A 21,125-nucleotide genomic window follows, 5' to 3' on the forward strand; every position below is an offset into this window, starting at 1 on the left:
ACTGAAGCGCTCGAGCCCTGAAAAGAAATATCTTCCCACTCACTGCCTCTATCCGTGCAGATCTCGGTACTTGAGGAATTCGGAGCACCCGTGTCAGCCGAGTATAAATTCGCTCAAGCCATTAAGCTCAAACTTCTCCTGCATCCGAGAGCGGGACGAGGCTGCAGCCGGCCCTCAGGAGCAGGGACACCATTACAATTACAGCCCTGTGTTTCTTGGCGCAGGATCCCGACCAATAGCCCCGACCCATTGATAAGTGCTGGGTCATTCCCTCATTAGGAGGAGTACATTTTTATTACTCCCTTCTGCACGCTCCCTCACTCTGCCTCTCCCACTCTCCCTGTGTGTCTAAACGCGCGCCTGGCTAATATCGCTTGTTTACAGGATAAATCAGCTGAACAAATCCTATTATATTTTGGAACACTGACAACGGCGGGGTAATGACATTGAAACAGGGAAAATGCGATGTTGTTCCTACTGATCTAATGTCACCCACATGCTCTATCAGCTACGCCAGCTCCAATACGGCATGCAGGGAACAGAGGTCTCTCTGTCTTTCTGCGGTGCCACCATTTAGTTGCATGCAGATCTGGGTTGTCTTGCCTTTCCTGCGTTTCAAGTACTTCTTTAAATATTTGAAATATTATTAGAATCTGCAAGACAAAGCAGAAAACATCGGGGATGCAATGTTTACTAGCTCCTAAACTGAAGAAACTGAGGGGTGGCGGCACAGGGAAGATGTTAGGTATTGCGTAGTTCTCTGCAGGAGAAAGATGCAACAGAAGTCTGCATTTGAGCAAACCACATTCATCCACTTACTGACATTTATCTGTGCAACAAAATAAGAGTGAAGAGAAGGATGGTTCGGAGGTACATGTGTGCAGGACACCCAGGTCCACAGCTCTGTCCTGAACTTGGACATATCTACAGGCCCACGTTGGCTCTGCAAACACCATGTTCCATCCCAACGCTGTTCTCACGTTACCCAAAGACTGGGCCAGCGCTAATAAACTGCCTCTCACGCAAACATACAGCAAAACCATATCCCACACCAGTACAGTCATGCAGATTCTAGACTGGGAGTGTCTGGGGCAGAAATACAGTCAGATGAGACTTGGGCATCTCTCTGTAGGGACATTGGCCTTTCTCATCTCCATCTTCAAACCAGCCAGTCTTCAGGATGGACACTTCCAGCATCTGAATTAATCCTACCCAGTATTACAGTGAGCCATGTTTCCATGCAATTTGGATAAATAGAGAAACATACTTAATTCGGGGGGGTTTAAAAAAAGTTCTACGTTGTATGTGTGTGCGCTGGAATATAAAATAAATACAGACATGTGCATCAGATTGTTCCCAGAGGCTAAACATCTCCGCTGATTCTCCAAGTACTAAGACAGACCCTGCACTGTTTTTCACCCTGTCAGCTACACTTGCATCAGGCAAGCGAGAAAGGGTCTGTGCAGGGTTTGGCCCAGAAAGCAACGCTGAATCCAGCATCCCCTCGACCCCCTCCTCAACAGAACGGTTATTGTACAAACTCCCGCGCTCGGCTGCCCCCAGCCCGGAGATGCTTTAAATAGCATCAGGCTCACGAAGGGAGCTGGAGTCACTTTGCTTCTGGCTCTTCCAGGATGGCTGGGTTTTGTTTGCTGCTTTTTTTTTTTAAAAAAAAAAAAAAAAAAAAAAAAACAACCCACTGTTGCACAAGCATTCCCGTTGGCCTGCAAGGCGACCTCCTGGCGAGGCAATAAGAGGTCAGGTTTGCGAAGTAGCTGATCTCCTGGCGTGGAATTGAATGCGAGGAGATCATATGGAGCCCTCCAAAAATGCGAGGCTGAGCCACGGGCGACCGCAGGGCTCAACCACAGAAGAAAACAGCCTGGTTCGCTGGCAGGGGAAGCGGCAAAGATCAGTTCCCAGAAACAAATCTAATTGTCCGTGTGGCAAGCAGCGCTGGCAAATGGCCCAAGCAGTGATGGACAAGCTGGCACCTCGCTCACCTGCAGAAGCAGCTACTGGGGGACCACCAGGACCTGGGGCTGACGCTGAAAGACGCTGAGCTGCTCCGGCAGAACCAACGCGGTCCAGAGATGGGACCGATGGTAGAGGGAGGGTGCTGAGCCTGAAATATCTCAGACACAACAGCGAGTCAGCAGCCTTGGGCTCTGCTCCATCCTCAATGAACATCTTGTGTGAGCGGGGTCAACCAGACGCGAGGAGCCAGGAGAGAACAGCACTGGGCGCACGGGCTTGGCACCCGGCCACTTAAAGGCATAGGGTTTCCTCTTGCGTTTGGCTTGGGAAGTAAATAAATGGGTTTGAGAAGGAGGTTGTTACCAAAGCATGCTTTTTCCACCCCCCCCAGGGACAAACAATGAGGACTTTGGAAGGAGAGGTTGCAGGGTGGGGGTGTGATAAGAAGGTAATTGATTACCGCCAGCATTATTTCTGCATGCACACTGATCTGGAAGTATCCTCTCAAGGACAGGTGTTTAATAATGAGGAACATACTTAATACCTCAAATGCAATCATCCTCTCCATGCAATTAGGCCCTGGTTTACAGCCCTTGAGTGCAAGCTTCAGTTCATGTAGGTGTTTAAGAGTTTTTGGTTTTCTCTCCCCCAGGGCCTCCAAAGTCACTTTTTTTCCTGCCTGGAACGCAGAGCACTTTACAGAGGCAGGGAAGTGTCCTTATCCCTACTGGCTCAAAGCAGAGAGGTGGCACATGGGAGGAAGGACCGCTACCGAGGAAAAAGTGAAGATGAATCAAGGTGGTGCTTGAGAAGCTCCTGCAAATGAGCTGTCACCACCAAGTTAGCAGTGCATGCCCACCTGAATGGGCTTTTGAGGATGTCCAGAGGACTGGGATGTTGCCAGCATCTGTACCCAGGCTGAACTGAAAGCTCATGCAGGTGCTGGAGAAGTCCTGCAGTGCTCACCCATCACTGCTCAGCCATAGGCAAGTATGGAAAATCCAGGAGGGTCTTGTTCCTGCAACTCCATTAGACCCCAACCATCGTGTCCCTAGCTTGAACACTAGGCATGCTAATCAATGAATTAGTGCTAATTAGTTAATGAGCCCGCTGGTCACCTCACAGAGGAAGAGATGGGGAGACTTTCCTAATTCCATTTACAGAGGGGCCAGGACCTTGCTCGGAGCGGTGGAGATTTGAACTCAGCTGCTCTCCATTAGCCTGAGGAGCACGGCCCCAGACATCTCTGGTCACTTCCACCACTGACAATAATCATGAGAAATACCAGCCGCGTCCCTGGAGAGAGCTCCCTGCTCCGCTTTCGCCTGAGCTGCATCATGTAGCAAGATAATATGACATTTCTCTCTGATGAAGTGTCTTTCATCCCGGAGTACAGCCAGCTTTGCAGTGGAGATGATGGTCAGGCCTGCTGGAGATGGAGAAATGAGGAGTGGGAAGGTGCATGGGGGGAGATGTGCAAATCACAGAGCTCAGCTGCAGGAACCCTAAGCTAGCGCCCTGCCCCTTGTCCATTATTGCCTCCCTGGTTAAGCCCTCCATCCACTCCAGCTCCCAGCGTCAGCAAGAGGACGCTTGTCGCCTCTTATCAAAGTTGCTGGGCTCAGCAAGTCCCTCCAACAACATGCTCCGCACATACGCACGCACACTCCCATCCAACACAAACTGATGTGACCAATTATACAAATAGAGATCTGGCAGTAATAAGCCTGTTTGCTCCGTCTCTGAGTCTCCAGTGAGCATTCCCAGAGAGGCATTACCGTATTTCTGAGGCTACTGCCTTTGCACAAACTGCACCGTGTCTTTTTTTTTTTCACTTTTTTTTTGTTCCTGCTCTTGCTTGCAGCTTCAGAGAAAGAAGAGGAAAACACTTTTAAAAGTTGACCAAGAACTGACCTCAACCGACCATGAGCCCTTTGGATCAAAAACGTGAGCTTGTATAGCAAACCTCTTGTGCATGGTCTATCCAGTAGAGATGAACAAAAAGCTTTATTGTGCAAGCAGGAGTGGCATTGACCCTCGCAGAGATTTACTTAGGATAGCCCGACCGGCAAGCGGTGACACTACGAGGTCTAATGAAACCGATAGCTCATTCCTGTGACCGTGAGTCATTCCCCTGGGAAAGTGGCAGGCTCGCCTACCAGCCAAGCCAGCCAGGAGAAACGGGCAGGGGCTGAGTGTGCAAAATGTCAAAGCAGCAGTATCGCATGGACCTCCTTCCATTCATTCCTCTTTCCAAGGGCTAGGCAAAAGCTAACACTCCCTTTCATCCCAACCTTTCCCTTTTAAGGGAAAATGATGGGGCGAAATGACAGATAGAGATGACAATTCCTGATTTTCAGTTCATAAAGTGATCTTTTTCCTCGAAATGCCCCTTCTTTCCAACAGCTCCAGCCCATGCCCTCCTTTCTAAATGACCCTGTTTTTCTGTCCCCCATGCTAGAGAGGAACACAATAGCAAGGACGATATTCCCTCTTCCCACAACACTTGGGAACACTGGGCACAGCACTAAGATCCAGGAGTCTCTGAGCTGCAACCGTGCTGACAGCTATGTTTTACTGTGCCTTAGCCAACCCTCCTGTAAAATACGGGTAATGCTGTTCCTCGTCTTGGTGTCCTAGAGGTGCTCCATCAGACCTGCGTCCTATTAGCACCAGCGATGGCAAATACAAGCCCTGGGACGAAGAGAAAAGTAATGAAATAGGCTGTTTATAGGAAAATCATGGCCACTCCATCACCATCAGTGGCCTCACTAGGAGTCAAATCGACTGTCCCATAACATACACCAAGCCCTTCTGCCACCTGAGCTAGAAATGGCCCTTCCTAACCTGGTGGCACAGAGCAGAAGAAAGCCCGTGGATCAACCCCAAGGGCCAAGCAGCATTCATCCTTGGGCGAGGTGCTCATGTTGCCAAAGCAGAACGCCTGTGCACCCAACTGGCATCCAGACGTGCCTGAGAGCCATCCATGGAAGGACTGATCAGCAATATGCCCTTCACAACCTCCTCCTGCATTCAGCTAAACCCCATGAATACATCAGTCCTTGCTTGGTGGGCATCAAGCATCGAGGATGGTCAGGGGAGTAGGAGGGCAAAGTCCACCTGAGGAACAGATGTATGGAGGAGATGTAGGACTCTCAGGGATCTAGGCACTGTTAACTGCAAGGATGTTTTGGGGAGTTGCTGACTTAGGTGCGCCTTGAAGTAGCAGAAGCACAGGAAGCCTCTATAGCCAAGTCACTCATCAGACAATGACTCAGGTCCCAAACACCCACCTCGCCTGCCCTCTCTTAGAAAAGTGTTGGAAAAATATTGCCCAGCACTTTACACAAGGCCTTTTGTTGGCTGGTCAGCTTCGAAAACATTTCTTTTCTCCTCCAAGTGACAGCGCTGCCATGAAAAACAGGAAGAGATTGAATACAGTAATTTAAACAGTCAAACTCCATTTCCTGCCAAAAGGAAAAGAAAATACTGGCAAAAGGCAGAAGCCAGGCAATAGTTGGGGACAGACACTTTGATTATCTTGGACAGATATTTGCACTGTGTATCCGGTAAAAAGCTACAGCGATGGAGGTGACACCTTTTCATTTCAGGGACTGGAGTGTGTTAGGCTGCAGAGCAGCAGGTGATGCTGTGAGGCAGATCGGGCTGATGAGGGGACCAGGGTCTCCCAGGAAAGCAGCCCAGGGTCTCAACCAGCTCCTAAGCTGACAGCCGGGATCATGTGCCAACAACATACCATGCTTGGGACTCCATTGCGACCCAAGCTCCAGCAAGGATCCCCATTCCTCTTGCATCTCCCCAGCAGGCCCTGGCACCCTCCTGCTGCTTTGGGGTCGGTCTCCAATACCCTCCTCTTCTTCATCCATGCTTGTGTGTCCCACACAGTTCACCTGCTTGGTCCCCAAGGTAGAGGGGAAGGCTCCCCTGCCTCTGCTACTGAGCATCCCTGTAGTGCAATTGTCACTGGGCTTCAAAAGGCACCTATTGTTAATCCTATTCCATAATCATGAAAATCAACAAATCCCCAATGATCAAGTCCTGTACCGAAATAGCCCATTTAACATCTCCATCCTCCTCCCAAACTGCCTTTTTTTTTTTTTAAAAGAAATTCAGCATTTCCCAACTGTACCAACAGTTAATTACAAACTTCACAAAACATATTTAAACCACGGCTTTCCTTATCCAACCTGAAGACTGTCTTCTGTTTTAAGAAGCCTATTTTTCCCCCCCAGAACAGTCCTTCCTTCTGCCATCACCCTGCACGTCCATACAGCCTCGGTCCCTCTGCTCTGCACGTTGATGCACCACGCTGCACCACAGAAGTGGTCGCGTTTTGGTGGCACACGAGGCTCTTGCTAAACAGCCAAAGGGAATGAAATCGCTCTCTGGGGCTGTATAAGTAGGAATAGCTTCAGTATCAGGAAAGGGGATTTAGATTAGACATGAGGGAAAGCTTCCTAGCAGCAAAGACAGATCATGTAGGGAGAGGGAGGAATCTCCATCGCTGGAGGTTAAGAACAGGTGAGACAAACATCTGTCAGAAATGTTATAAGTAGGGCAGAAGGGCAAATCAGATGACCTCATAAGACTCTATTTTTTTACCAGCCTCATTTTTCTCTGATTATATGAATTTCTAAGCATTTGGGGTCAAGTGTACGGTTTAAATATAAGCTATTATCCTGTATTTGCAGAGAGGAAAACCAGAGAGGTATTACCTGGAGCTGTTCATCACCTGAGTGAACGTCGCCAATTTGCAAATCAACTGCCCAGACATAAAAAATCCATCACTTTTCCCTGATTTATGCTGAAGAGTAATAGGACACCTGTAACACAGGGACAGGGGAGGAATGCACATTGATCTATTCATCCCCAGTCCTCTATATTTCCCATTCTGGAAATTCTTCTATCAAGCTGCTGAAATCTGCAGTATGTAATGCGTGGTTGGCACGAGGGAAGCACAGGCTCATTACACAGTTGTGTCTCAGTCCTTTGCCTTCACATTGGGTTTGCAAATCAGATCAGGGCAAGTCTCCAGGAGATCTGGAGACCCAATGCCTCCCTCTGCATGTTGACCGGGAGACACAGCGCATCCAGCCCAGCTTCTTGCCAGGTCCTACCTGACCTCAGCTTTCCAAACTCCAGCTGCACCAACAAAACTGCCTGACCAGAGAAGTTGAAGACTGTGCTCTGTACTACTCCATCCAAGCGCGCCATTCCCCCACCATCCCTGCACTTATTATAGAATCATAGAATTGCCTAGGTTGGAAGGGACCTTTCAGATCATCAAATCCGACCATCAACCTAACTCTGACAAAACCGCCACTAAACCATGTCGCTAAGCACCATGTCTACCCATCTTTTAAATACCTCCAGGGATGGCAATTCCACCACTTCTCTGGGCGTTATATTGCAGGTTAGGAAAGCTGTGCTGGGAATGGTCCCCAAGAGACCTCTTTTGCCCTGAAGTGTCCTTCAGCACGCATTATACCAAGGCAGGAAGAGGAGCATCCTAGCATGTGGATCCCCTTTGAGTCAGTTATCGCCGCCCTATTAGAAAAATATTTGTTACCAAAAGACAGACCTGACCACGCACCAAGATGAGAGAACAGTGCTATGAGCCCAGCTCCGTAATTCACAGTCCTACAGTTAATACCACAAAGAATCATAGAATCGTTAGGCTTGGAAGGGACCTTAAAGATCATCTAGTTCCAAGACCCCTGCCATGGGCAGGGACACCTCCCACTAGATCAGGTTGCTCAGAGCCCCATCCAGCCTGGCCTTGAACACCTCCAGGGATGGGGCTTCCACCACCTCTCTGGGCAACCTGTTCCAGTGTCCCACCACCGTCATGGTGAAGAACTTCTTCCTAATGCCCAGTCTGAATCGTCCCATCTCTAGTTTTAATCCATTCCCTCTAGTCCTACCATTACCCGACATCCTAAAAAGTCCCTCCCCAGCCTTCTTGTAGGCCCCCTTAAGATACTGGTAGGCCACTATAAGATCTCCTCGGAGCCTTCTTTTCTCCAGACTGAACAACCCCAACTCCTTAGTCTGTCCTCACAGGAGAGGTGCTCCAGCCCTCTGATCATCCTTGTGGTCCTTCTCTGAAGGGCTGGAATAAGTCTTCTAACAGTATTTCTAACAATGCCCCGTGAGGGTTTCCCACAGCTCATCTCTACCCAGCTGCTCAATGCCACGCGCATCAGCCGTATCTGTTCACATGCGGGATGTCGGCAGCAGAGCTGAAGTTCAGCCCCAGCCTTGATCACAGGCAGGTTAAGCCTCTATTTGCACCAGCAGAGAAATACATGACACCCACACAAAACCAGGGAAAGTCTCACCGATGGCTTTGTAATTGTTTTTAGAGCTGCTTCAAATACACGTGCTAAGAGGCAGAGCAGCAGTGCTGGGGGCTGGCTGTCAAGCAGGACATCAGGAAAGGAGACAAGGCCCTCGCAGACATATATCCAGGCTCCAAAATACTTCACCAACCATCAAATATTTTCCAAGCTTAGCGGCTGGACTCTGCAACCCTTACAGCAGCCAAGTCACTAATACCTCTTCCCTTGGGCAGCACAGCTGATCTCGGGCAGGGCTTGCCAGCAGCTCTAAGTAGACTCATTTAAGGAGAGGACAGCCCACTTAGTTACACTTTTAAGACTCCTATTTTTCCTTCAAGGATCTCCAGGCTCCCTCTCCAGCTGCGAAGAATTAGCATCTCTGATTCACAGTGAAGAAATGCAGTCACAAATATGCTCTAACAGTTTCTGCCTCTGTGGCACCCAGTCCCTGGCTCTTTGCCCTCTCCCCAGCCTCTGCAGTCCTGTCACTCTAAATTCCGGCTGATATATCAGTCTTCTTGGTCTGGGACTTACCCCAAGGGACACAAGAAACCTGTTGTTCTTTTAGTTCCTGTCTAAAGCCACCAAATCCAGGTGACTGACAGGTTTCAAACCTCCTGATTTGAGAGGTCCAGTATTGCAAGTGTTAGTGTGGAGCACAAGCGGTGCAGATTTGCAAATGCATGGAGAGGTTTAACAGCCCAGGAAAGTAACTCCAGTGGGAAGCTCCCAGCTTAAATCTAAAGGCAGCTCTTTGAATGTGCAGAGGCCTTGAGGCTAAACAAAAAAAAAAATCAAAGCCAGATTTGGGCACAGCCTTTCTCCCTGCGCAATACTCCGCAGGGAGCTTTGCAGGTCTGGGCAGAAGAGATCCCAACTCAAATGAAGGGCTTGTCCCTCCGCACGTTCAGTGTGGGAGTGTGAGAGCAGGGTAAGGTCAAGCAACGATGCTGAGGGCACTGGTGTAAAGGGGAGCTGGGGAAGGGAAAGGTACGATCAGTCTCCCTGCAATGAAATTTCTGTCTGCATTCCTCTTGGTCCGTCCTTGTCCTGCAAAGGAACAACAGCAGGGATCCCCCGGCAAAGGGGGCATGAATATAAAGGAAAGCTGGAGCAATCCCATAGCCCGAGCCCTGACTCTGCCTTGAGATTATGGGGCAGGCAAGCGCTCTGGTGTGCCTCCATATTCCCTTTGCTCAGACTTGAACTTGCCTCTCACTTGAAAGAGCTAATTAAGGAAGGAAATCAAAGCCCAGAGAGGCGGCTATTACAGCAGCCTGGGTGCAGTGCCGGCTGTAATGCTGATTTCTGTGCATGGTATCAAAGCCAGCCGCACACTGGCGGGGCTGACGCAGATTTCTGCAATCACACCTTACTGAACCGACAGAATAAACTAAGACAATTTCTTAAGACCATCTGTAGGTCAGGTATACCGGCCTCTTCCCCAGTCCTGACCTTAAATCTTGCAGCATTTAATCCTTGATCTGTAGCCAGGCCTTAATTTTTCAGCACAGAGACAGCACAGAGCTGGCTGGAAACTGGAAGACGAGGGACTTTGATGGTTAATGACCAGTGCTTCTCAGCCCTAGAAGAAACGAAGGCCTGGCTTCACAAAGCTCCCTGAACAAATCCTGCTCCAACTCCAGCTCAGGGAAATAAAATTACACCAGCAGAAACAGAAACCAGCCTTTGACATTATCTATGTCCTATTTTGGTTTAGGTTTGAGCCAAGACTGCGCAAGGAAGTGTGATTACACCCCTAATGAATTGCACAGTGAAGTAACAACAACAAGAGGCCAATTCCTCCTAAAGATTTCAAGGCCCCTTGGCTTAGTTCAGCCGCAAACATAACACGGCTGCGGAGTTCAGAAAGCGATACCTTCCTCGGCTCGTCCATGAGCAAACTGAGCCATGAACTGGTTAAATTAGGTGGTGTGGTTGGTTGGGTGCAGGCACAGACAGGACTGGGATGAGGCAGTCTCAGTTCCTTAGTCCCTGCTCTAATCGTTGACCAGTGCTCTAAGACCTATGAGCACATGAGGAGGTCAAGATTGGGTGCTTAGGAGTTTCACTTACCGCACTGCTACAGGGAATGTCCTTGACTTTGAGCCAGGCCAGATCTAACGTCCCTTCTCCCCTGTAGCAGGACTGCAGTCTGTCCTTGATGCGATCGTTGATCTTTTTCAGGACAAAGATGCAAAGAGCAGACTCATCCAAGGACTTCATCTTCCTTTTCTGCCCCTTCGAGAAGACTGTGAAGAGGATATCATCCTCAGGGCCAACACCCAAAGACCTTGCTAAGATGGCTCCAGCCTTAGACAAATAGGCTGCCTGGAGCAACCGGTACTCCACCCCGTTCTTCTCACAGCCAATGGGCACCTCAACATAGGAGTTAAAGGCTGTGTCCTCCTTACAAAGCCGGACCAGCTTGGAGGTATAAACCTGCTCCTTCGTGGTGGAGCCAGGTGGTGAGATCATCTCAGGCTGCAGAGTTAGGAAATAGACAAAGTTACCACTGCTGAAGCCATATATGTAGTAGATATCAAAGTCAGGGATGATGGTAAAGGTGTCTGAGGGGATCTTGATCATAGAGGCCACAAACTCGTCATGAAAGACATACGCAAACATCCCATCTGCCTCGGAGTTCTTGGTGAGCTTCCTGCTGGAAATAGTGGGGAAATACTCAGGTTTGCCATCCACGGCAGTGGCAATGAACAACTTGTCATCCATGTTGCTGTAAGAAACAATGACTCCAAAAACAGAGCCACTCTCATTCACCCCAGAGAGATAATGCTCCTTCTTGTGGAAGGGCTCGCCCAGCTTGAAGAGGTCATCCAGCCTCAAGAGCTTGCAGATGCCCTGGTAAAGACTCCCACAGGCTATCAATCGATTCTCCTTGTAGTCTATGAGGAGCATTTTGTTTATGTTGTTAGTGGGTGTCAAAGGTTCGTTGCAGGTTTGGACTATCCTGGGAGGATAACACTTGGGATTATCTTCATCAGGCCCAGTCTGGTGGGTCACCAGGACCTTCAGGTCACTGGAGAGTTTGTAGATCCTGTTGACAGCTCCCAAGTAAATGTGCCCAGTTCTTTCATCAACCACCAAGTGGTTGAAGTTCCCCTCTGCTTGGTCTCCAGTGAAAGTGATGAAGGACCTCTTTGGGTGGGGTGGCTGCTGCCTACCAAGAGGCGACACTGTGGTGGATAGTAGGAGGTGAGAAACCAGGCAAGTCCATTTCCACATGGCCGGTGACATGATTAGAAAGGTTTGTATTCCCAAGGGAACGAGGATTAAAAGCTGTAAGAGTCTTCAGAACACCAATTCCCTGGCAGATTTTGCCCTACAAGCAAAGAGAAAAGAAAACAAAAGTACATTACTATGGAGTATTCCTTCCTCCTCCTTCCTCCACAACCATGCCATCATCAGAGCGTACTTAATTGCTAATCCTCCCTTTCTCGTCTCTGAGCTCTCTGCTTAAAACCAGCACAAAGGGAGCCCTCCTGAAAGAAAAGATGCTGGTAGAAAGAGCAGAAATCACATAGCATAATAATAAATCAGCACCCTGTTACTCTCCAGCACACACACACACGTGCCCCACGGTGCAGCACAAAAAGCCAGAGCAATGCAGGAGGCTAATGGTAGAAACATCAAGCAATATTGCTGTTCGCGCTGCCAACTTTGACCCAATTGTGTATTTGCTATCTAAGAAGACAGGGCAGGAGAAGGATTATTATCCTGCTCTTCTGGATGAGAGACTGAAGCCTAGAGAAGGTCAGGGACCTGCCTACAGGGACAGGACCAGATGGATGCTGAGCTCTTTTGCAACCCTTGAAGTTTGCCAGGAAGAAGCCAGCTCTGGTCTGACATTAATATCCTTTCAGGGAGACCTCGGTCCAGAATGGGCCTGTTTGAACAGGCTCTCCATGGCTTCCAGATCAAAGCTGCCTCATGCCAGTCCAGCTTGGAGTACAGACGCAGGAGTTGTGGTGTGCCAGCCTTCCCAGCCACATCTGCAAAGGGCATGCAGCCAAGCAGGGAGCAAACTGAGCACCATGTCTCCTCCCTCCCCTGGGCTCCCACCACAAGACCGCTCTCCACCCACTGCAGAGCCAAGAAAACATTGTCTAAAAGAGAGATGCAGTTCCCCAGGGCATCTCAGATGACTGGGAACGGGGCTGTCTAACTATTGGCAGTAATAAAGCCTAAAGGACCGTAAAGTAGGAAAACTAACTACAAGGGACCAGCTTGGTGACTTTCCAAAGAGAGGAAAGGGGGCTTCCTTGTACCACTCAATCTCTTAAAATCTCCCAGGTTTTAACCAGGGTGGTGGAAGCAGTACGGGGTTCAAACAGCTTCTGTAATGTGGTGAGCACATCACCAAGTCCCATCCTCATGCTGTGAAAAATGCATCTTCCTACTCAACACATCCATCTGCTCCCTGGTCCTCCGCCTTTTCATAGCTGCTTCTGTACCAAGAGTGGCTTTGGCCCCTTACGGCTCCACAGAGCATGTGGGAGATGGAGTCCTACCAGCTCAGGTCTCACCAGCCAAGCTCTTTGATGAGTGCTCGCTACACAACCCTTGTTGCCGGTGGCCGGGCTGAGGCACACATGTATTTCCTCCCTCCATCCCTCTTTAACACCCAGATCAGAATTTCACAAAACTGTTCTTGATTTTCTAAAGAATGCAAGCCAAACCCCAGCTCCACTCCTGCAGGCCAGCGTCCTATTACCTCTCTCACAGAGTGACTTTGCTGAAATCAGGGGTGTAACTGGCTGAGCAAAGGTGATGACAGCCAGCCCCGCGCAAGCAGGAGGCAAGGGAAAAATCACTGTTTGCAGCTCCCAGCAGGGAGGAAGATGTGGCAGTGACACAGCTCTGGATTTGCAGCTCTGCTAATGCCACTGGAACTGAAAAATTTACTTCAAGAAATAATAAACAGAATAAATCCTGTCTTCTTTTGACCTGTAGACTGATTAGATCTGATAGTGGAAAGGGTAAGTCTGGGCTTGCTGCAGAGCATCCACCGCTTTTATGCCACCCCAAATATTTCAAAATTCTCACAGTAGCCAGAATTTCAAAGCTGTTGCATGATCACCTTCACCTCCCGCTGCCCTCCCTGCCGCAGCAGCCGCAGGCGCTGGATAGATGACGGACAAAGGTCATTTCACATTTACTTTAGGCATGTTTACCCTGTTCTGCTTTGCCTTTCTGGTCAAGCAAATATTTAATAAAATCAAGCTTATACTGCAGAGTTTGCAAGACTGTCTTGCGAGCAGGAGAGGATTCGCTCTGCAGGGATACGCAGGCTGGTCACGTAGGCTTTTAATAACCTTTATTATGATAGATAGAGCAGCGATGGGATGAGCTCTCCCTGCACAACCATTCCTCTTTCAAAAGAGGCCATCCTTGAGAGAGCAGCAGAAGAGGGAAGCTGTCCCTGTTTGAGTCCTGTGTTCAGAAACATCACGTGGCGACCCTGAACACCGGCTCCCGTCACTTCTGAGTTATGATCCATATTTCTAACAGATGTTGGTTTGATCGGGCACTAGACAGATCTAGGAAGAAATTATTCTTTTCAAGTACTAAAAAGATATCTATTTTACTCCTATATTTTACTCTGTTTTGCTCCTCTTAGCCCTGCGGAGTCAGCACAGCTGCAGGACAGGGAAATGGGAACTGCCGTGACTCAGACATTGAAGAGGTAATGAACTGCCCCTCTTCTGCAACAGGAGCCCTCTGCCCAAAGGTCATCACAACACCCAAGAGCAGCGTTGCAACAGCAGGAGGAAATCTGCCCATTCAAATCAGTGGCCAATGCAACGTAAGAGGAGATATGCTCCAGACGTGAAATCTTTGAGGCCCAAGCAGGTGAGAATCGTGATTGACTTTGAGGTGAGACTGTCACTTGTAGAGGAAGGGGATGGCGAGGATGCAGCTTCGTTCTGTCTCCAGGACACAATCCCAAGACTCTACAATGTGTAACCCTATGGTAAATAGATGGGGCCTTGGACAAGAAAAGTTTGGATGCAAAAAAGCCTAAGAGGAAGAAACTTTCCTGAATTCTTTTAACTTAGCTGGTGGTTAATAAGCTGGTGGTTGTTAATAGATGGGAAAGCTAGGGAATGCTGAATACATCCTCAAAACGCAGCAGGTTTCAAGGGGAAAAAGTCACGAAGAATGCACTGTGTCTGAGGAAATAGGAATAAATCAGGAATAAAGAGGACACAAAGGACTGGTCTGTCAATTGACAGGGAGGGAAGGACTTTGGAGGAAGCGTACAGGGAGAGGGGAATGAGAGATTTGATTGACAGTCTCACAGAATCCATGGTCACGTCCCTGTACTGGAGACTGGCACAAATCCACCCCACTGCAATGACGGCTCCTGAAAGGAACATGTCACTGGGTGCACATGGGAGATGACAGCAACCCCCCTTTTGGCTCACATACACACAACCCTCCTGCCATCAAAGGCGGTAGACAAATTCACATCACCAGGTCCCTTGACACAGCCACACGTTGGCAGCAGGGACACTGCAAGGTCAGTGGCAAGAGGAGTCACACGTGAGAGCCACGGAAGGAAACCTGCCCCGGGGTCCAGCTCCAGCCAGGGGCTCAGAGCAAAAGTACATGTTAAAATCCAGAACAGGACCAAAACATGCTGAAAAATAGCATCGGGAGAGGAAGAACATCCACCACCTCCTCCCGCAGAGCGGGTCTGACACCACTCCTGGGTCCTGGTGGCTGGCGGGATGGGTTCAGTGAGTCCTCCAGCAGGCAGCACCTGGCTAGGAGGAAGCCAACAGCAGCCGGGACTCCTGGGCAATGCCAATGGCATGGGCTGGGTGGTTAACGAAGCCCAGCGTCAATCAGGCGGCACGCTCCTCTGTTTATTTTTGCTCCACTCAGGCACGGCTATTCACTTCCCGGGATGCGGGCGGCCGTGCGCAGATGCTGACGAGGCAGACGCCCAGCGACAGAGCCAGCACGCAGCGATTCAGCCCCAAGTGCAGCTACACAATCCGTTTAATCTCAGCTAAAGACTTTTTTTTTTTTTTCCCTGGTTTCCTTTAATAAACCCTGATTACCACGGATAGAATCTTTTCTTTGGGAGCCGACATGGAGAGAAAACTCATATGGAGACATTGTCAACAGCTTCCCCAACAAAAAACAGCTTCTAACTTCAGCTAAATCCTTTCTCCCCGAACTTACAACCTGTCCAACGCCTGACGGAAACTGAAGGCAAGTCTTCCTTTGAGGGCATCCCATGCCAGAGCATCTTTTCTTTGGAGCTCACCGCAAGGAACAGATCCCAGCGCAAGCCGCAGCTTGTCCCAAATAAAGAGATTAATTTCAGGAGTGGGTTGTTTGCAAAGCACTTAAGCTGAGGTGGGACAACACGGCCTTCCCTCGTCATGCAGATTACTCTATTCAGGCAGTCAGATGGTGCCCATCACCTTGTTACCCGCGCATCTGCCAGAAGCATATTAAGTGATGGGATTAACACTTGCTGGGAGTAAGACTTTCCTCCTTTTTTCCCTGATTCCCCCATGTGTTAAAACTGCATGTGGATGGTGTTTCTGCCTGCCTTTCAGACTTGGTTTCCTATCAGCAAAAGCAGGTCAGAGCTCTGCTCCTTTGTGCTTGGGAGGGAGGGCAGAGAGGTTTGTAATGGTTTCTCAGTTCCTCCAGGAATTTGCTACAGAGAGACTTGAATGAAAGAACACAAACGTTCAGTGCCACAGAAACAAGAATGGAGTTTTGAGGTCATGGAAATAACCTACAAATCCAGAGACCAGCATTAAACTCTCTTTTCTGGAGCAGACTCGCCTGAAAGTATTCTAAGGTTAAATCTATTAAAATTATTCCTTGTCACAGTAACTGGAGAAATGTAAACCCCCAAACAAACTATCATAGCAAGGTCACCCAAGAGCACACAAGGTCATTGATTTTAAGCAAAGCATGTCACAACAGCGCTTAACTTTGTTGATCCTACCTTGCGGACGTCTGTCTGAGACCATATAAGTACAAAGCACTGAGAAAAGTGAAAAGTTGCCAAAAGCCAGAGCATCGGCTTGACTTCTGTTTCAAAAGTCTCATTCTTGTCTCCCAACAAAGCCACCGTGCACTCCTGGGGCTCTGTTCTCACTACAAAACACATCTCTGCCATGTTTTAGTGAGGTGCAACTCTCATGGGGTTGGTAATGCCAAGTTGGCCAAGAATTTAGAAGGCACTTCACAGGTCAGGAGACCCTGACCAGACCGTGGCTCTAGACACGGAGAGGAATAAGCACAGCCCCCGCCCCTAAAGGGATGATGAATATTGACAAGAAAATGTACTGGGTTTCATCCCAGCAGGTCTCCCCAGCTTGTATATCAAATACAGCATTTTAGGACAGCCTTGAGGAAAGCGGCGTTTCCTTCCTCAGAAGTCAAGCAAATTCCCTTCAAGGCTTCAGGGGCTCTGAAGAGTACCCAAATGAAGTCTTTAAAATTTTCTGGACCTGATCCCGCCGGGACCCCCAAAACACCACTTTGATCCTCAAACAGCAAGGAAGGGGCTCTGACCCCAGGTTTTTCCGTGAGTCAGCAGGCAGCTATTTTCTTGCCGGCTGAGGCTGTATCGCACACTTTACGTTGCATTGAATGCCGGTGGGTGGATGCTTCCCCCTGCTTTGCAATCTTAGGAAGATCTGTGAGACACAAGTCCTCTCTCAGGCTGAAGCCTTGTAATTAGCACTGTATAAATCCACAAAGAGCCAAATCTCGTAAGACAGGCACCATACTTCAACTGTCTCCCCAAAGCCTGGCACAGAGAATAACTTCATATTCACGGTGACTTTGTGATCACTGGCTATTTCACTCTCTGGATCTACATCTAGGAGGATAAAATGTAGGCCTTAAAGTTAAAAACAGAACCTTTAGATCTTGATCTCCTGGTTGTTGGAGCACCAAGATCTGTATTTGGAGGTGGGGAAACCAAATGCAAAGAAGCCAGGAGAGAATCCCCAGTCTTCAAAGTCTGAGATTTCACTACATATTCAAAAGGCAGCTGGAACAGGGCAGCCTGAGAGACCCAGGGTAAAAGCAACAGGACTTGTAAAATCAGAGATGATACCAGGAGAGGCAATAAGGTTTGGAAATAAAGCTTCAGAGGGATGTAGAGCCGGTGGATTTGCTGCACAGGATCAGGCTATCTGCAAACCAGATGAGCTTCAGTTGCCAGTGACCAGTACTTGATGGTTCCGAGAGTATGGGAAGTTCTCCTAAACGAAGAGTGTATAACTGGCCACCCCAATGTGATTAATGCAGAGGACGGCTGTGTACTCACAGAGATCTGGGCTCCTCTAGAGTAAGGACCATCCATTCCGCGGCTGTTCCGAACCTTACAGTCGGAAACAGGCTGAACACACAGAAGGAGTAGGCAAGTAAAGAAAATGCTGTAAATACTGGGAGGAAAGAGACAGATGATTCTGTTCAGTGATGCAGGGATTGCAGCAGAGGCGAGAACGGAGTCTCCCTTTATGCTTTATTCAGCATAAAATTTCCTCCTTTCATTTATGGCAGGTATCCAAGCCGTTCTGGAGCAGCAACCACTAGCCATGGATGGGGCCAGTGAAAAGATCTGACACAGCAAATCCTTCATCTTCAGCTTCCTACGTGAGTGGCTGAAGAGAGCAGATGAGCGAGTACAGTCCTATAAAACAGGGGTGGCTGGACCATCTCAAATCTCAGCCAGATCTTGGGTCCAACACACACATTATCACTGATGGGAAGGAGCCGTGCTGACTGGCATTTGCTCTCCCAAACCTAAAGGAAAGCTTCAGATTACTGCAACCATTAGCAATATTTTTAGAGCGACATCTGTACTGGAGATTATGGGAAAAAAAAAATAATATTAGACATTTTCTTGTTTCATTTTCTCTACACTTACTAATTCTGAACAAACTCCTAAATGCTTCTGGGTGGGTCTTTATGCACCCATGAACTTCCCAGGCAGACACATGCCATTTATTTTAGCACTCTGCCTTCTACGTGGCAGCTCTTCCAGCAACTGGCCTCTGCCTTTCAGCCCTTGAGCAGCTCAGATGAGGGACAGCCTTTGTCCATGTTTCTGTAGCACCTAGGGCAATTAGGTCACAATCAGGTTAGTTCATAACTTGCACGTGTTAGCTGAAGTAATCTACTTCTGCTGACTCCATGGGCTTGAAAAGAGATCTTTAAAAGATGTCAGGAGGCTGAAAAGTCTATGCTTAGAATCATAGAATCATAGAATGTGTTGGCTTGGAAAGGACCTTTAAAGGTCATCTAGTCCAACCTCCCTGCAGTGAGCAGGGACATCTTCAACTAGATCAGGTTGCTCAGAGCCTCATCAAGCCTGGCCTTGAATGTCTCCAGGGATGCAGCCTCCACCACCTCTCTGGGTAACGTGTTCCAGTGTCTCACCACCCTGCTTGTAAAGAACTTCTTCTTCTTCTTCCTAATGTCTACTTCTGCCCCAAAGTTCACCAGCCCTAAATTCCAGGCATCTTCTGCAGATATGAGACTGCTGTAGAGCACGACCTCTTCTTTACAAATGAAACAATACAGCACGAAATAGACATTTTTTGAACAACCCTAATCTACTTACTTGACTTTCCACTACAAATATAATAAAAACTGGATGAAAATTGTTTATAACTTTAAAGCATTCCAGCATAAAAGTACATTTTGTGAAATTCAAAACGAAACAGGGCTTAGTGCAGCTGCTGTGTTCAGACTGAAATTCCCCCTGGGAAAAAAACACCCAAGATGAGCCCAAATGAGAGACGTCCTCTTCAGAGGACTTCCACTTCAGAAGGCTTTAGCTAAAGCCCTCTGAAGGGCAGTTGAGATGTCACCCAACCCAAAAGGCAAACGAAGGGACAGGACTCCGATGGAGATCCCCATGCTTGCACTAGCAGAGACATCCAGCTGAGACACTATTCCAAGCCCAGCAGCACCAAGGGGCCTACAGGAAGGATGGGGAGGGACTCTTGATCAGGGAATGTAATTATAGGACACAGGGTAACGGCTTCAGACTGAAAGAGGGTAGATTTAGATTGGATATCAGGAAGGAATTCTTTACTGTGAGTGTGGTGAGCCCCTGGCCCAGGTTGCCCAGAGAAGCTGTGGCTGCCCCATCCCTGGAGGGGTTCAAGGCCAGGTTGGACGGGGCTTGGAGCAACCTGGGCTGGTGGGAGGTGTCCCTGCCCAGGGCAGGGGGTTGGAACTAGATGATCTTTAAGGTCCCTTCCAACCCAAACCATTCTGTGATTCTGTGTGATTCTGACTCTACTCATTCTGCCGACAGCTCTAATGAAGCAGTGTGGACACAGCGCTGAGAAGCAGCAGCTTTGTGAGCATTTCAGGGGGGAAAAAAAAGAAAAAAAAAACAACAAAAAAGCAGTCTGATATCTATCCCACCACATGATGCCCCATTTTGCAGACCACAACAGGTACTTTCAGCAGAGAATCGGATGCAAAAAACTCAACCCCCCTTCCAAAAAAAAAAATCCCTGGATAAACTATTACTAATTTGCTATTAATTCTATTCATTTTTCTCTTCCGGTGACTTTGTCACCGCAAGGCAGAGGACAAGCTGGCTGCTGCCAACGCACACAAAGGCCAATGGGAAGTTATTCCTAGAGCCCTGCCCGGCTGCTGCTGCAGGATAACTAGCTCCAAATCATGCTTGACAGCCTCAAGATACGGCTGAGGTTGACAGGACACCTCCGGCCAGGATCAGATACAGACAAGAGCCAGAATTGTGCTAATATGGGTAAAAAGATAATCACCTGTTATGTTTGTTAACAGGAAGATTAGAAGAGAGCTGATGTTGTATACACACACAGGGGCCGCGTTTGCAAGGAGATACACAAATCTATCCTGTACAGCATACAGACACATTTATTTTTGCACAAAATGATGCAATTCCTGTGCTCCCGGTGCAGGGCAGCGCGTGCATGCATAATTACACTGAGCAGGAGCAGCAACACCTATAGCTCAGGTTGTCTGACATGTTCTGTACCGAGACTCGGTTTTAAGGTCCTCATTACTTTGACAGACCTGAACCGCCCAGGAGACAATTTCCTCAGCTCAGTGTCTGCCTCCGGGCTAACATCGCCGTAGAAAGTTGCATTCAGAACAGCTCGGGCAATTCTGAGAACTAAATTAGGAGAAAAGTTTTTGCAAGTTGTTGATTTTCATTTTTATTTTCTCTGTGTTTGGCCTCGGTTATATTCTTTCCGTTCTTACTGAAAAGCTTTGGAGCAGGTAGTAAAAATTGGGCAGGTCCTCTCCTGCTGTCATGGGGATCTTCTGGCCACACCTGAAAATCTGTCTAAATTTGACCAAGTTACAGCATCTAATAATACATGCATGGCAAGTAAAGATTTTGCCTTTTCCACTGATCCCAGGATGGATCAGACAGTGTTTGGGCTACCACCACAGGAGGCATAAAACACGCTCAAAGTCAGGGATGAAGGGACCAAGGGGGTTTTCCTGACTCTGTGTCAGCTGGAGGGTATTGTGGTGCTAAGCACTGCTGCTGAGGAAAAGTCTTCTCTGCTCCCTGATGGACCTACACTACAGCTCGGCTTAATTAACCCAATGGGAAAGGAAAACAGAAGGATGTTCCAACACAAGGAAGGGAAGGCTGGAAAGTGGAGGAGGGAGAAAAAACTGGGCAGACACAATTTAGCAAAAGGGATATGAGCAGAGACTGGGAAATGTGGGCAGATTGCAGACTTGCAAGTTCTGTAACCA

The 21,125-nt window shown here is 48.5% G+C and overlaps 1 protein-coding gene across 2 annotated transcripts in view; it reads right to left on the reverse strand.

The window, feature by feature from the left end:
* Positions 1–21,125, reverse strand: part of PLXNA4 (plexin A4) — a 477,218-nt gene that overhangs the window by 436,718 nt on the left and 19,375 nt on the right. For both annotated transcript variants that reach the window (XM_063323702.1, XM_063323701.1), the window contains exon 2: positions 10,416–11,679. In XM_063323702.1, coding sequence (XP_063179772.1) covers positions 10,416–11,594 — 1,179 coding nt within the window. In that variant the 5' untranslated portion in view covers positions 11,595–11,679. The remainder of the gene's footprint in view (positions 1–10,415; positions 11,680–21,125) is intronic.

The sequence above is a fragment of the Chroicocephalus ridibundus genome, chromosome 1 (genome assembly GCF_963924245.1).
Source record: "Chroicocephalus ridibundus chromosome 1, bChrRid1.1, whole genome shotgun sequence".
Classification (NCBI taxonomy): domain Eukaryota; kingdom Metazoa; phylum Chordata; class Aves; order Charadriiformes; family Laridae; genus Chroicocephalus; species Chroicocephalus ridibundus.